The sequence below is a fragment of the Ctenocephalides felis genome, unplaced genomic scaffold, assembly GCF_003426905.1.
Source record: "Ctenocephalides felis isolate EL2017-DRISC unplaced genomic scaffold, ASM342690v1 CF-g0.4_SCAFFOLD_01886, whole genome shotgun sequence".
In the NCBI taxonomy this organism is placed as follows: Eukaryota; Metazoa; Arthropoda; class Insecta; order Siphonaptera; family Pulicidae; genus Ctenocephalides; species Ctenocephalides felis.
In genome coordinates, this window is record NW_020538040.1 from 169262131 (window position 1) to 169280026 (window position 17896).

The 17896-nt window shown below is 29.1% G+C and overlaps 1 protein-coding gene across 1 annotated transcript; it reads left to right on the forward strand.

Annotated features, from left to right (window-relative positions):
- The first annotated feature begins 10507 nt into the window (after positions 1–10507).
- Positions 10508–16491, forward strand: LOC113376740 (1-acylglycerol-3-phosphate O-acyltransferase Pnpla3-like). Its single transcript, XM_026616781.1, has 9 exons — positions 10508–10735; positions 11782–11970; positions 12302–12562; positions 12785–12960; positions 13543–13643; positions 13824–14082; positions 15495–15630; positions 15698–15845; positions 16007–16491. The coding sequence occupies exons 1-9, from the start codon at positions 10508–10510 to the stop codon at positions 16240–16242; spliced, it is 1734 nt and encodes a 577-aa protein (XP_026472566.1). The 3' UTR covers positions 16243–16491.
- Positions 16492–17896: the final 1405 nt, after the last annotated feature.

The following is a 17896-nucleotide window of genomic DNA, read 5'->3' on the forward strand; positions in this document are numbered from 1 at the left end:
AACTTAAAACTCGATTTCTAAACATGTGCGTATGTGTTTATGCTGTGCAGATGTACCCATGAACGCAGGGTTCCTCACTTCTATTCGTACAATAATTTATTGCTCTTTAGAGGTATTAGTAGAACTTCCTAGCATTTTGAATAGTGTCAAACACACTCCATTATTGTATGTGTGCTTGAGAATTTAAATTTAGTGTTACTGTCCATCGCGTAATATTGTAATCGACCAGAAGGTTATTGCAGAATAAATAGTAAACATGCCTGACCTTATATCATTCTGTTCTAATCAATGAACGGAATTTAAGATACACGGGTGAACGACCATTACAATTTTACAAGCGCAAAATATTTTTAGTTTACATTAATTGCCTTTTCTATCCTTCGAAAACCCAAATCGCCTAAAATTTCCATAATAACCTGTTCATGAGAATTAGTGTTGTTTTTCGTATACATTATTATTTTAAATTCGGCTTACAAGCAGTTTGTTTTAAAATTCTGAACTAAGGACCCGAACAGGTAGAAAATCGTATGATCTGACTTCAAAACTAAAATTCACAGGTATGAAACCTATATTATACCTGAAACGATGATTCTCCTGTGTTATAAAAATATGACCCATTGTTGTGTGATATTTTGTTCTGTCGAACCCATTGAACTTTTAATTACTAACTTAGCAATAAATTTTACCTGTAAATGAGAATTTTAAATTTTGGTTCTCGATATCTTTTTGTTTTAAATTCGGCTTACATGTAAATTGTTTAAAATTCTGATGGTCAGAACAGGTAGAAAATCGTACGATGTGCCTTCTCATTATACAAAACTAAAATTCACAGGTATGAAACCTATATGGTACCTGAAACGATTACTCTCCCGAGTTATAAAATTATGAGCAATTGTTGTGAGATAATTTTTTAAAACTTAATTAACCAATAAATTTTACCTGAGGAATTTAAAATTTTGTTCCCAATATACATTTAGTGTTTTAGGCAGATTTTCTAAAATTCTGAACTAAAGACCCTAAACAGGTAAAAAATCGTATGATCTGACTTCTTCTCACTGTTCAGAACTTAAATTCACAGGTATGAAACCTAACTGGTCTTTAAACGATGTTTCTCCCACGTTATAAAAATATGATCCATTAGACCTTTAGGTCTGCAAAAGTTATTGATTTTTTAATTAATTAATTAATTAATAGCAATTGTAAATAGTACAATTTTTATAAGCTATTTAGCCAATTATAAAAAAAAACACACACACAACACACATATTTGCACATGTTGGCCAATTCATAATGTACAAATATCAGACAAAATATAGCCAAATATAGGGTACTTGGGCAGTGGTATTTGAGCAATTTAACCTTATATATTATAGGTATTTTTTTGTTTCAATTAATTTAGTGCGTTGATACTCATTAATAGTTCATTAACATCAAAAAACTTGTTTAACAACAAAAAACTTGTTTCAACATAAGTTTTCGTTCATCATTTACATACGAGTATATAGGATTACAAACAATTTTTGGTTCTCCTATTTTTTTTTATTAAAAACAAAAATTTGGTCCATAGAGGGTTAAGTAATCTCTCCAATAAAAGATTTACAAATAGTAAAATAAAATAAAATCGATACCATTTAAATTGAATCTGTTGGCCAATTTCTTTTGAAGCGCCTCAATAATTAATAAGGAGGGAAGATAAATAATTCATTAGGATGATCTTCAAGCTTCAAGAGATGCTTATGGCATCTGTCCTTTATAGCTTCTTTTACAAATTGAATTATTAAACTAATAATTCCAAATTGATGAAAAATTATATGTCAATTCCAATTTTTACTAGGTGTTAGTGCGATATCTTTATTATTTTTTGAGTTCTCCTCGGATATTGCGTAACAATCATATTTTGCCCGGATGTGGTATGGTAAATGCGACGGTTCTAAATCTGCTTGCACAAAAACAAAACGCACTATTACTATGATTTTTAAATAGGCTAAACATATGATTCATATATGTATAATGTCGATCATTGTGCATTTCAAGATCATAAGCAGAATCTGAATATGGGTTAGCGCGAATGATAAAATAAAGTTGACAGTGATGTGTGATAAAAAAATATAGTTCTTCATTTATTACTCACGCAGAACAACACTGTTAGATTGATATTGTTTGTATAATGAATCATCATATGTAGATAAATAATAAATTTAAATATGACACAATGTCGTTTGCGAATAGAACGCTGAGGTTAGTACAAATATTATTTTAATATTTTTGAGTTATATATTAGAACTATTGAGTTGTTTTTTCAACATGCCACTAGTATACAATGTCCCTTTACGGCTGACAACTGTAAATTCCACAAATTTAACAAATGTCCTTAACTGGACAGTAGTAAATAAAATAGTGAATAAAAAAGATATCTGCGCCTATTCCATTATGGAAAATCACCAAATTTTTGGTAAGACTTAGAATGTCTAAATTAGTGATGTGCCGACTCGAAAAATTCCCGATTCGAATGATTCGAATCAGAAAAAAACCTGATTCGAATCATGATTCGAATCAACTCGAATCAAGTATATATATGGACAAAAAAAATCATGGATGTATTAATTTAGTAAAAGTGATCCAAATTTATAATCAAAATTGTCAGTTTAACCAATATAACCAATATAACCAACAAAGTAGAAATTGTAAACATAAATCACTATCAAAAAGTATATTCTGAAAATTATTAAAAATGATGTAATTCTGAGGACGGCTAAAACATATCTTCAAATTAATTTACAATAATAGATTACCAAACAATTGTGCATCACTAAAGCATATAAAATAATATTTGGAATCATGGGTCGATTGTTTATTTTACTATGTAATCAGTAAAGGATGGCATCTAAACTGAGAGCTGAAAGTTAATTTCATTAATGTGAATTTGCCATTACTTACATAATCAGAAGTTAACATATTATTTACTGACTTTCTGGTGTTTAGTAATTGTTTCAAAAGAGAATTATATTGAAAGATTCCCGAAACTCGTTTCATAATTTCGAGTGGTTTATTCTAATAACATTTAAAATCTAAAACACTTAATTATTATCAAAATTGGGTATTGATATTTCACGAATAAAATCGCTCTCAGCGCTCCGTAAAATAAATAAACACGCAAGAACGACGACGCATTGTATCGCCCATACGGTTAACTCATATCGCTTGAACTCATATCGCTCGAACGGCTTGAAGTCTGGATGATTCGAATCAGAATTGAAGTCGGAATAACTCGAAACGCCGCTTGATTCGGTTGGCTCATGAAGTCGGAACAACTCATATCGCCGCTTGATTCGAGTTGGCTCATATGAAGTCGGAACAACTCATATCACCGCTTGATTCGGTTTGAGTCATGAAGTCGGAATAACTCATATCGCCGCTTGATTCGGTTTGAGTCATATGAAGTCGGATGATATAGTTAGTCGATGAATGCGGTTAAAGTCACACAAAGACGATTGGAGTTAGCTGATACATTTAAGCATATTAAAGTCGGGTGGCTCGCATGATTTAATTCATTATTTATTTTTTATATTTATGATATTTATTTTTTATATTATTATAATATTGAATTAAATTAAAACATTTTTTTATATTTATATTTATGAAAAATTTTATATTTATGAAAAATTTGTGTTAATACATATTTTATCACAGTAAATATTTCGCGGCTTGATGCGAGTTGATTCGAATCAAGTAAAATCTGATTCGAATCAAGTCGTTAAAGGCTTGATTCGAATGATTCGAATCACTTGATTCGACTTGGCACATCACTAGTCTAAATCAAATGCCAAACCAGTGATTGCACATCCGGATTGATGGTATTTTTTATAAATGCAAAAGTCTTCATTAATTTAAAAAAAATATTGGTTATACATTGAAATTGTGTGAAAATTAGAGGTACTATTGCAAGGTACTAACTCTCAAATAATCAATTACCATTATATTTTTGAAGAAAAATTGAACTTAACAAAAGTCAAAGGTCAAGTAATATTTGCTGTAAAGTTATATATGCGAAGAAAGTGCATATGTTTTTTGTTTGTACAATAGGATAGGAATTTTACCTATTTAAAAATGTGTATGTATGGCGTTATAAATGAAATTAATTAACACGTTAATCCCCATGTCAGTCATATTTGGCTGACATGTCCGAAATAAGAGATTTGGTAGAAGGCTTTTATACATATAGGGCCACGTCAGTCATATGTGACATAAAAAATAGGATTTTTTCAGGAATTTTGAAAAGAAAACGTTTTCTTCACGGTGAGGGGGGGAGTGTTTAACAAAAAAATCACGAAATATCACGTGATCACATTTTCAAAAAAAAAAATACAATTTTTTTTGTAACTAAAAATACACGTGATGTTTGGTGGGGGAGGTTGGGTAATTTGGGTAGGGTTCCAAAAAATCCTTAAAAAAAACGATCATGTGATTAATGGGCGCCCCCTTAATACCTTTTTCACTAAATTGTCTAATAAAGTTACCATGGCCCACGAGAAAACTGTTCTGATATTTAAAAAATTGGCGTAAAAAGCGATTTTTGATTTCAAAAGAAAAATAGCCCTTTTGATTAAAATTTGTATCAGATTATATAAGAAGAGAATTAATAGTCTATTAATAAAAATATATCAAATATACATGGATGAATCCCTCATGTACACATCCCAAAAAATATAAAAATTAAAAAAAAAAATGAAAATTATTTTCCTATGTTATGAACCTTCAATAAATAAAAATTTGGAACCAGATAAACAAGAATACAATAGGGCGTCTTTTGAAACTTACAGTAGTGATGTCTAACAATAAAATTAGTTTTTGGAAAAACTAATGACAAAAAAAATAAAATAAAATTAGTTTACGATGTTTTGGAGTGGAATATTATTATTGTTTATTATCACGAACAAAAATAATTTATTAAAAGATAATAAATGAAAGACAATAAAATCGTAAAAAAATTATTTACATTACACAATAAACTCAATGACGCACTTTGATGATCTGTTATTGTTAAAATAGTAATTTCTCTTATATTATTACTTTTTATTTTGAAAAAATAACAATAAATCAATCCGTTCATTTGGAGTGTTCTTTCGCGAAATCGCATTGACTTTTGATACGCTGTTATCTAGATAGCATCATGACGCACATGATCCACCAATAAATTAATAATAATCAGGATTTTATTAATTGATACTCAATACTGTTGCACGTGGAATTGATAATTGATTTCGGTTTTAATAAATTAAGATTACCAATTGTAATATAATTGAATCAATTTATAATATAGCTTGTACTACGCCACTAAATGGACTTCCATCCAACATTTTTTTAAATATTTTTTTTTATTAATTACAATCTGTCTTTATTAGCATAAGCCATTATATTTACTAAACCCAATCAGTTGTCACATCTCTATATGATATATTATTATTATAATTTCTGTAATACGGCGAGTATTTTTAATAGTGCAGCAATGCCGTTTGAGGGCTATTTTAACTTGGAAACATATTGCTATATTTCCAAGTGAAAATCGTTGTCACTGCTGCCTGACAACAGGCTGCTCGAAGTGGGTATCGAACCCGGGACCTCTGAAACAAGTCCCGTCCCTCTTAATCGCTTACCTACGGGCGAGCCCTTATTGAAAAAAAAATCTATCTTTATGCAAAAAAGACATTCATTAATTATAGGATACATAGATATATTAACATCTAGCCTTTTAACTCTTTCCACTCGGATGCCAAAATTCATATATATCTCGGAATTCGCGAGTGGAAAGGGTAAAACTTTGATAAATAAATGACATTGAATTACTGTCATATGAAGTTCCATCAAATATAAAATGGATCAAATAGATTTTACTTCAGGTCTCACTATATATCAAACTAATTCATAATTCCAGTAGGTACTATACTTCTTTATATTATATGTACATCTATCTTATAGCAAATATTAAAATTGTTGATTTTATTTAACAAATCTTCTATATTTATTTATCTGCTGTAATATCAAATACTGAAGTTAGAGATTTGTTTTCTAATATAAAATTATTAGTTCATCTCAATCGTAATCAAAATAATAAAATCATCAGTTTTAGTTTGATAACTCTTTGATCATTTGTTTTTAGTCAATCAAAACTTTATTAGTCCTGTAGGAAAAATTGTGGAGAATAACACAAAAAAATTAAACTTAAATACAGAGAACAAATCTGAATAATAAACAGAAATTTAAGATAAAAATATAATAATAAAAAACTGTGACGTGGTAGTGATTATTAACTTACTGTTAGACTTTGTCGAGTTGAAAAATGTTTTATTTGGCAAAATGTATGTTATTCTTCTAAAATAAAATTATTTTTAATATTATCTATGCTTTGTCAGTAATTTAATATCGAGATTAACTAACCCTTTAAATTCACCAGCCTAATTGAGATATTTTTAATTCTATTAGTAATTTTTTTTTACCTAGGTCAAAGTACTGGTGAAAATAATAATTTTCACATAATTATCTCGGTGCACATGAATATTGCAAAAATAAACTCAATAATTGTGTTAATAAAGCATTATGAGGTAAAATTTTAAAAGCATCTAACTTGTTCGATCTGGTTTTCAAGCGTTCTAAAAAAATCTCATGCTATTTACTGTGCCAATTTTTATAAATTCAAGGCTTTATATTTAAAATTAAAACACTGGATGTGTTATTTAAAAAATTACGTATTTTTAAATTTTAAATTAAATACATGGTTTTTGTTCGAGTCACGGGACGTTGCAATTTTAATGGCACTTTTAGAGAAAGTATCAGTAAATTAAATATTTTAATCATAGTCATTGTGAAAGTCAAGTAAATTGAAATAAAACTAATAATTAGTTACACGGAGAAATATTTAAGCCAAAATTTATTAAGTTAAAATTATAAAAAAAATATCAAATTATAATTGTAGTTTATAATTATAAAATCCTTATATTCGTAGTTCGTACGATTACAAGTTCCTCAGTTTTGAAAGATGACCCAGCAATTTGATAGCATTGCTTGCTGATTGTTTATTCTTGTATATATGTGTTTAATATTCATATATTTAAATTAACGTGAATATTTTCAAGGCATTTCTTCGAAAATTCTATTATTGCAATAATATTTTCACAAGCGCACTTGTATTATTTAAAATTAAAATAAACAAGTGATTATAAATGTAGTTTTGCCACATTCTTGTAGTCAAATTATAGTTTGAAATAATAAACAACATTACTACTTGCATATTGAAACATAATATGGAATTTTCTTTTTTCCAAGTTTAGGTGAAAAGAGAAAAAATATTAGTTAACTATTTTTTATTAATTGGTCGCTTGACAACCTGCCTTAATTAAAAATGTGTTCAAAATCCAAATTGATAACATTGTGTACAATTGACAGATATTGAATTTCGATCTAATTTTCTATCAATGCTAACGTGTGCAAAATAAACTATATTTATGCACAGTATGCTAATTATTTCTCAACTAATTCATAGATTACATTTTAAATATCTTGTTACGTCTGTAATACGACTAAATCGAAAATCATAATTCATTTTGATATGGGAATGAGTAATTTTTTTTTTAACATGATCTGAACTGAACTGGTGAAGATTTATTCGGTACAATGTTAACTGATATTTTTTGTTGAAAATTCACGGTATATTTTTTATCTATAAGAATTTTGAGTGATTATTGCTGCCTTATCTTGTATCAGATACTTTTGAACTCAAAACAGTGTGCGAATAATTCGTGGGATTTTCCTTTATACATGCTTTTGTTAGAAATAAAAATTTTATTAACTTCTCGTGGGGTAAGTTATGGTAATCACAAAAAAAAAATCGAAAATGAAATTTTTTAAATATCTTTACGTTTCAGAGGTTTCTGAACATTCTGCCATACACTAGATAAAATGGATGTGTGTGTGCGTGTGCGCGTGCGCGTGTATGTGTGTGCGGATACAAATTTTCAAAATAATTCAATAAACATTCGATTTCTACTGATAGGGAGACGTGCTGATTAGTTTTTGGCAAAGGCACGTCTAGCCGTTTCGGAGATACGGGGCAAAAAGTGCCAAAAATGGTTTTTGAGTTTTTGAGATAACGGAGCGTCCGATTTAATTAATTCAAAAAATATTTTATTTGTATTGATGAAATGAACAACTGGTGATTTTTGTAATAAAGGCAGGTCCAGCGTCTCCGAAGATCCAATAAAAAAACGTAAAAAATAATGCCATTTGGCGGTCAAAAATGAAAGTAATGAGAATAAAAAATATTAACATAAATTGAGAAAAAATGAGAATATAAAATATTAACATAAACTGAGGAAGGAGAAGAAATAAAATGTTGACAAAAAGAGGAAGAATATTTCATGTATTTATATTATTCTCAATCTTTTTTTATAAATTTTGAGGTAAAGGTTTATTGAAATTTCCTGTTCCCGATATCAGTAACAAAACCATGATATTGTTTTTGCATCTTTTTTCTCAAAATAATAATTTCTCGACATGATGCCTGACATGGCACGAAACTTCATACATTCAAAGTTTTTTGATTGATTTTGCTCTAGCAAGTCTTAACGGTTTTATAAGTCATGATATGTAATTTATACACATTTTTTTATACCAAATTTACAGTTAAAACGGAACTTTGGACATTTCTATTCGATTCGGCGTTATTGAAATGAATTGGATTGGATATTTCTAATAATGGCTTTAAAATTGCATCTATAAAAATCAAGTAACGAATTACTTCGAACTATTTTTTGTAAAAATGAACTCTTTTATTTTGTAATTGTGCAATAACAATTTGATAGAAAGTATTTGAATGGAAAGGGAACTTAAAATTCAAGAATTTAGCAATTTTAGTATCATAGATAAGATTAAGTTAAAATGCAGCTCAATTTTAATAATAAAAATAATATCTGACTAATTTGGATTCAATTATAAAAAAATAGAGGAAATTAAAGAGCAAGAGAGGCTTTCATTGCAACAAGTAAAATCATCAAGCATTTTTTTACAAAATACAAATATTCGAATGTTTTTTAATGAGAGCTGTTATATTACATTTATCATAGATAAGGAAACTATAGATGTATGGCATAGTGCCTTAAGGTAAATTGCTGGAACTTCCCGTACCGTAACGAAATGTTCGAGGAATATTAAATGTTTTCAAATAGATAGACTGTAACATTTTATAAGTTTTTTGAATCATTCAAATCGTATGCTAAGTTTTCTCAAACTACATTTTTTGTATATTTAGCTCTGCATCTTCGAAACCTGCCTTTTCCAAAAACTAATCACCCAATCATTACAAATTGAATGTCTTTTGGATCATTCAAATCGGATACTTCGTTCTCTCAAAAGCTCGGGTTCTATTTTCTGCACTCTTTGCTCCGTATCTCCGTAACGGCTGGACCTGCCTTTGCCAAAAACTAATCAGCACATCTCCCTCTCATTTGGAATCAATTTTTTTTTTAACTATTCAAATGGGTTGATTTGTGCGCCCGAAAAATTGGACGAAAAATTACACACACATCCATTTTTTCTGAGATATGCCAAAATGTTTAGAAACCTCAAGATGTGCAAAATTTTTCATTTTCGATTTTTGGCCCATTATTATAACTTACCCTACGGGAAGTTAATAAGAAAATTGGCATGTGTATTCATCCCTATATTATATTTGTGGCACAAGAAGTCCTAGTTAAAAAAAACAAGGTTAAGATGGTTTAAAATATGTTCCATAAAATCATTATCATTATAATGAGGAGTAGGTAAAAAATTGTTGTACCAAATGTCGGATGAGATGAAGCTACTGTGGACAAAGCCAGGATTGCCAGCAAATCGGAATAAATCATGACAACATTTAAACAAATCTTTAATAAAGTTTTGATTGACATAAAAAAAATTTAAACAAATTTCAATTGATATAATTTTTTAGTCAATATTTATAGAATAGAGGTGGAGCCAGCAATTACCACCTGTCTTTACCCGACTTTCTTCATAAGTATATTTTTTTACAAAAAACAAATATTCAAATGTTTTCCAATGAAAGCTGTGATATTACATTTATATTCATCCCGATATTATATTTTTAACGAGTATAATCTTGACGGTTGGTTCTTCTTTAATGATGAAAATAACTATATAGTGCACTGACACCGTACTCAAACATGCGTTCGATAATAATGTTTATATAGATATTGTTCATATTTCAATAATGTGTCATATACAAATATTGGCAGTTCACATCAGAAACAAAAAAGAGAAAATATGTAGGCATGTGTGTAACATAGATAACACATAGAACTATCGAATAATAAAACGATTTATTGTTTTCTTACTGAACAGGGTTGATGATTAGAATATTCTCATGGTCATGAGTATGTAAATAATTTAAAAATATACTGTGATATGATTAAAGTTAAACAAATAATAATTAAATCTTATCGTTTTTTTTTCAGGTGAAATGACCAGTGATGTTTTACGTGTCGTAAACGAAGCTAGGAAACGTTCTTTGGGACCGTTGAGTCCTTCATTCAATATACAAAATGTCCTTTTGGAAGGATTACAAAAATTCTTACCCGAAGATGCTCATTTGAGGGTCAATGGAAAACTGCATATTTCCCTCACAAGGGTATACGACGGAAAAAATGTTATAGTATCGCAATTTAATAGCCGAGAAGATTTATTACAGGTGAATATTTATTTATAAAGTTAGTTTTTTGTATTAATTAAAATTAATAGTTTGTGCTTAGAGAAACGTATTCAATTTAAGGGGGTGTTATAGTCTAGAAGATTTAAGAAATTTATTTTTTTTATATATTTTTGGAGTTAACTATTCAAGAATATGTGTACAAGAGGATTTTTCGAAATTTAAATTATTTTTGGAGATATAGCTGCTTGATTACGATAATCCACTTGTTTTTTCATTTAAACGCGTTTTTCTCGAAAATGTCTATTTCGATACGATACCAACGATTTCTCAACTCTACTGCACCGAATTTACTTGAAAATTTTACAGAGTTCTCATCAGTATGAACTACACTCATCCCCAAAATCAGATTTTTACTATTTTTAAAAAAAATCGAGAAATAAAAAAAATTGTAAAATAAATTTGTTTTTTTCAGACAGTTGCTTTTTTGTGAAAACAAGTGTTTTTAATTTGCCCATAGTTCATACGAATGCGACATTATTCTAAATTAATAATCTTTTTTTTTTCTTTTATTGGACTATATGGAGGGCTCTAAAATCAGGGGTCAGAATTAAATTTTTTTGACTGATTTTAATTTTCAATTTTTTCTGCATTCTTAAAGCATTAATTAATGATTTATAAAAACATGGATAGTAAAAATATTGTTTGCTTTTTTTACGGTCTTTCCAAAAACAAATAAAAATCATACTTCTAGACTAAAAAAACACCCTTAAAGCCTACGTATCTCTAGCTTTATTTTTTTTTTCAAATGTTCTACTCATTTCATATAACATATTTTCATTTTCCTTTATGTATATGTAATATTTGTCTTCTGTATTTTGAGTAAATACATGTCCAAAATTTTTGCTATGTTTCCTGTCAGATAAAATATTTATTACAGTGTTTATGTCCTGTGTGAAGTGTGTAACCCCCAACATCAAGTTGTGAACATCGCCGGATCTCGTGTAGCCCGCGTAATTTCATAATTTCATCCAAAAATCAATTATACCGATTTTGAAATATCATTAATATTTTCAATTGATTTTTAGGCATTACTTGCATCTTGTTTTATTCCTGTCTTTTCTGGATTGCTTCCTCCACGTTTTCATGGAATCAGATATATGGACGGAGGATTTAGTGATAATTTGCCAACTATTGATGAGAATACTGTTACAGTTAGCCCATTTTGTGGTGAATCTGATATTTGTCCGAGGGATGAAAGTTCGCAGTTATTCCATGTAAGTTAATTTAGAGATATATATCAAAGAATGTGATTATACATTAATAGTCACATCAGATTTGTGGCACAAGAAGTCCTGGTTAAAAATACTGTGTTAAGAAATACTTTCCATAAGATTGCAATAAAGGTAATTTGGATTAATAATGAGAAGTAGGTGAGAATTTGTTGGGCCAAGTTAAAATAAATCCTGCCAACATTTTATCAAATACCAATAGAGATATTTTGTTAGTCAATATTTACCGAATAGAGATGGAGACGACGAGTCCTGTCTGCCCTCATTCGACTTCATCCATGAGTGGGACTATATGGTAACCTCTGTTTTATTCCAGGTGAACTTTGCAAATACCAGCATAGAGTTATCAAGGCAAAACATTAACAGATTTGCGAGAATTCTGTTCCCTCCTAAACCAGAAGTTTTGTCAAACATGTGCAAACAAGGATTTGATGACGCCTTAAGGTTTTTACATCGAAACAATATGATCAACTGTACGCGCTGTTTAGCCGTTCAATCCACTTTTATAGTTTCTGACACTTTAGACGAAAGTATCGACTATGATCCACAATGTTTGGAATGCAAAAATCATAGACAGGTCAGTAGTAGTAATCGTAGATTTTGGTTGAGTAGTAAAACCAGAAATTAAAAATTTGTTACCTTCTAAATAAGTGTTTTCAATTACGAATGATTTGGGTGGTTACTCTGTTTACTAAACATGGTTACAATTTGATTTTGATTTTCAATTTATGATGCCTCTGTTATATGCAATTAACATATCAAGTCTATATTTTTTAATATATGCAATCTTCTATTCCAGGAGGCGTTGGTAGCAAATCTTCCGGAAACGGTTTTAACAGTATTCCAAAATGCCATCGATAGTGCAAATAAAGGATTAGTTAATTGGATGTTCAGACACAGAGGAATGAAACTCTTAACAGTGTTAAGCATACCTTATACTCTGCCAGCAGATATAGTTTATGCCACATTGACAAAGTGAGTCTTACTTAATCGTTTTTTATGCAGTTTGTGAACTAGTTTTAAAAAAATGTTTAATTATAATAAACCACGCCATATGAAGTGAAAATTCTACGATTTGTTCGAAAGACGTTAATTGAAATGAGTTTTAATATTTTTATTATATTTAAATTTTTAGGTCATGGAAGTTGGCTATTTATCTTTACAAAGTGAGTTTAGTATCAATGTTTTATTGTCAAAATAATATTAACTAACATATTTAGAGCTTTATGCGCGTTGTAGATATGGAATTCTATATAAAAACGAATAATTATGAACAAAAAAGAACATGGCACCATAGCATTTTGTTCATAATTTTTCTGTATTAACGAATTTCATTCTACCACGTGATTTGGCTGTTAAATAGCACACGATCCAAAATTTTTATGCACATGGCATGGAGTAAATAATTAATTTCTAATGTTGCGGTTATGGAGTGGTTTAGGTTTTATGTTAAGTTATATTTGTAAGGTTATAGAAATAATGCTTTCTGGCTGATTTATTAAGCAATGAATTTTGCTTATGCCCCAGGCTTTTACTAATGACTAACAATTTTGTTAGCCTTGTGGGCGACGTTGTTGAAACTCGTTCACTACAATATAAAGTGCTGGGAAACTCTATGATCCACCGCCAAATTAATAGATGTTCAGTCCACTATAACCAAAGGTTTAGGTAAGGAAGTGTTCCAATAAATCTTCAGCGTCCTGTCCTTCGTCTTAGCCCAATTATCTGAATAAAAGTAATTTTTCCATTGCTTTTGTGGTGTGAGTTGGTGTAGTTGTTTTATTTCAACGTTGTAAAACGCATTTTATACTAAAAATAAAAACCATTGTTTTATTACGATTCCAGGTTAATGTCCTCGGTGCCGTCAGTAAGTAACCAATTGTGGGATCTCAGTAAAATAATAATTGAACGACTTAATCTACTTCTTCATACTATGAATAACAAGACTCAAAAATTAACCGCTAATTTAACATGGCAAATGGTGTTATCGGATTTTCATAAAATGTCGTATTCTCGTACTCCATTTGATATCGAAGCCGCCAATGCTGTTGCTGCGCCTAAAAACGCCCTTCTTGATGTCACTTATTACTCAAACAAGTAAGTAGAAATAAAATTAATACTATATTTTAGTGATGTGCCGACTCGAAAAATTCCCGATTCGAATGATTCGAATCAGAAAAAAACCTGATTCGAATCATGATTCGAATCAACTCGAATCAAGTATATATATGGACAAAAAAAATCATGGATGTATTAATTTAGTAAAAGTGATCCAAATTTATAATCAAAATTGTCAGTTTAACCAATATAACCAATATAACCAACAAAGTAGAAATTGTAAACATAAATCACTATCAAAAAGTATATTCTGAAAATTATTAAAAATGATGTAATTTTGAGGACGGCTAAAACATATCTTCAAATTAATTTACAATAATAGATTACCAAACAATTGTGCATCACTAAGCATATAAAATAATATTTGGAATCATGGGTCGATTGTTTATTTTACTATGTAATCAGTAAAGGATGGCATCTAAACTGAGAGCTGAAAGTTAATTTCATTAATGTGAATTTGCCATTACTTACATAATCAGAAGTTAACATATTATTTACTGACTTCTGGTGTTAGTAATTGTTTCAAAAGAGAATTATATTGAAAGATTCCCGAAACTCGTTTCATAATTTCGAGTGGTTTATTCTAATAACATTTAAAATCTAAAACACTTAATTATTATCAAAATTGGGTATTGATATTTCACGAATAAAATCGCTCTCAGCGCTCCGTAAAATAAATAAACACGCAAGAACGACGACGCATTGTATCGCCCATACGGTTAACTCATATCGCTTGAACTCATATCGCTCGAACGGCTTGAAGTCTGGATGATTCGAATCAGAATTGAAGTCGGAATAACTCGAAACGCCGCTTGATTCGAGTTGGCTCATATGAAGTCGGAACAACTCATATCGCCGCTTGATTCGAGTTGGCTCATATGAAGTCGGAACAACTCATATCACCGCTTGATTCGGTTTGAGTCATGAAGTCGGAATAACTCATATCGCCGCTTGATTCGGTTTGAGTCATATGAAGTCGGATGATATAGTTAGTCGATGAATGCGGTTAAAGTCACACAAAGACGATTGGAGTTAGCTGATACATTTAAGCATATTAAAGTCGGGGTGGCTCGCATGATTTAATTCATTATTTATTTTTTATATTTATGATATTTTTTTTATATTATTATAATATTGAATTAAATTAAAACATTTTTTTATATTTATATTTATGAAAAATTTTATATTTATGAAAAATTTGTGTTAATACATATTTTATCACAGTAAATATTTCGCGGCTTGATGCGAGTTGATTCGAATCAAGTAAAATCTGATTCGAATCAAGTCGTTAAAGGCTTGATTCGAATGATTCGAATCACTTGATTCGACTTGGCACATCACTACTATATTTGATTGATGCGTTCATTTTACTGAAGTAAATATATTTTTAGTAATGAAGTGCTGACTACTCGCTCATTGCATCCGCAATCAATCTCTTCTGATAATGATACCTTCGAACAAATTCTGGAGGTAACAAAGTGCCACGACGCAGTAATGGCATATTACTACATGGATGACAATAATAAAGTAAGTATTATTTCTAATATATCTCTATAACAATTGTGGAGCAAAATTAACTATTTCTCACTTTCAGATCCAGGTAACTGAAATCTTCGACGTGACTGATTCGGATTCGCCTGCTTTACAATCGCCAGTTGAATGTGAGGCCAATAACCAATTGCAGTTTGATAGCGAGTGCGATAATACAGAATTGACGGGAGATGACAATGATTCTCTCTTAGGTATATTTTAATTAGTAGTTAAATTTCATAAAAAACAATACAAATCTGAGAACAATATATAGCCAGTCAACCAAACCAGCTAAGATAATGAAAACAATAAAAGTCCTGACATAATTGTTATCAGAAAGTATTTCCAGTTTAACTTTAATTTTTTTTTACAGCTATCGAATACGCTAAAGAAGGCTTCGAGTTCGATTTATCCGATGCGTCAGGAGACGACTTGGACGATTTGCCCACTAGCATATTCAGTGATCCTGAAAGTGAATGGTCTGCAGATCAGTCTAATGAGATTGATTATTCACTGCATAAATCTGATTTAAGACCAGAAAGCGAGCAATCAAATAAAAGAAAAGAAGCACAAAGAAGGAGTTACTATAGTACAGTTATGGAGGTGTAAAAAAAACTTGTTCAGTTAATTTGCTGTGTTAAAATTATCTCCAAGAAACTATACATAAACAGCAGTATGTAAGATCTCATTTGAGCTGAGCTTGTGATAGCTGAATACTGATGTGCCACTTGTATTGGTTCTTCGTGAAAGCAATTTGTATTTTTTCCACTTCGAACATAAATTCACGATTCATGTAAATATGGTTGTAAAGTGTACAAAATGAAGCAAGTGATTTATAAAAACTGTTAGTATTTTTAAAATTATCGAACGATCATGCCATTTGAAAACAGTGATAATTTTTGTACCATTCCACAGTGATATTTTTTATATTATCGTATACATCATACTTCTTGCATTAGTTTAATTATTTTTTTTAAGTAGACTATTATCAGCATATATATCTATATTAAAAATATCTGTAAATATATTGCCCATATGTAATTTGGTGTATATGCATATGTAAAAGAGTATAGGAAATGTTTTATAAATACTAAAACCTAGTACATGTTATTTATAACCTGTTATGATTGTGATATTAAGTGAACTAATGATTAAATTTAAAAGAACTGTTAGTTATATTAACAAATAGTTTATTATATACCAAAAGTATTTTAAGATTATGATATCTACCCACTAAGTGAGTATAAATTAAAAATATTCTTGTTCTGTGATCCTGATATTTTTTGTATGGTTTGCATCAGGCCTAATTAATGAATATTTAATATATTTGTATTTTTTAACTGAGAAATAAATTAATTATAGAAAACTGAAAACTGATTTTTATTTATTTATTTATTTATTTATAAGCAAGCCGTAATCAATAATAATAATTAATCAATTGACGTAATTAATAATTTGTTTGATGTATTAATTTATAAATCCATGTTTTCTTTTTACTTTTTGTTTCAGAAAAAAACGTGAAAACGTGTATATTTTTTTAGTAAAAATAACGTCTAATTTTCATTTTAAATATTTTATAACATTCGAATGTGTAACTGAAGTAGAACGTTTATTGGGCGTATATTAACATCAAATACAATAAAAAATAAATCAGAACAAAGTTTCTGCCTTAAAAGTTTGAGTACATTTTTAGTAAAAGAAGAAACAAGTGTTTGTCAAGAATCATTGATTTTTTTTTTCAAAAAATTGCGGATTTTTAATTTTTATTTTTATTCTAAATTTTCGAATAGGTTTGAATTACGTCAAAGATTATCTTTTATTTTATTTTTTTTGTAATACTATTTTTTTACCTTTTTATGATTTAGTTGTTTTAGTTATTATCAACGTAACAAATTATCTAATAAAATGAAAAAATAATGAAATAAAGCATACGAAATAAAAATAATTTATTACTAAATTTATTGCAGTAAAGAATGTTTAAACATGTTTGGAAATATTTGGAACGTTCTTGGAAATGTTTAGAATTTATTTTCCTTTTCAAAATCAGGATATGATAATACAACATTATTAATAGATTTTATTTCCTAAGTATTAATTATTATAAATGTAGCAGAACCTAGTTTGCGAATCTTTCTGATTGCAAAGTCAAATGCAAATAAAAAATGTACTTGAACGAGTAACACAGTTTCTTTTAAATGCATTTGTCTTTATTGAATTAATTAATATTTACGCCTTGATGATAATATACATTTGCATAAGGGAA

What these genes read in the sequence shown, in the direction of transcription:
- LOC113376740 (XM_026616781.1), top strand. Translation starts at nt 10,508, where the DNA reads ATGACCAGTGATGTTTTACGTGTCGTAAACGAAGCTAGGAAACGTTCT. An exon ending in AATGCAAAAATCATAGACAG is followed by an intron (nt 12,563 to 12,784) that starts GTCAGTAGTAGT and finishes CTTCTATTCCAG; the next exon opens with GAGGCGTTGGTAGCAAATCT. An exon ending in ATGTTCAGTCCACTATAACC is followed by an intron (nt 13,644 to 13,823) that starts AAAGGTTTAGGT and finishes TGTTTTATTACG; the next exon opens with ATTCCAGGTTAATGTCCTCG.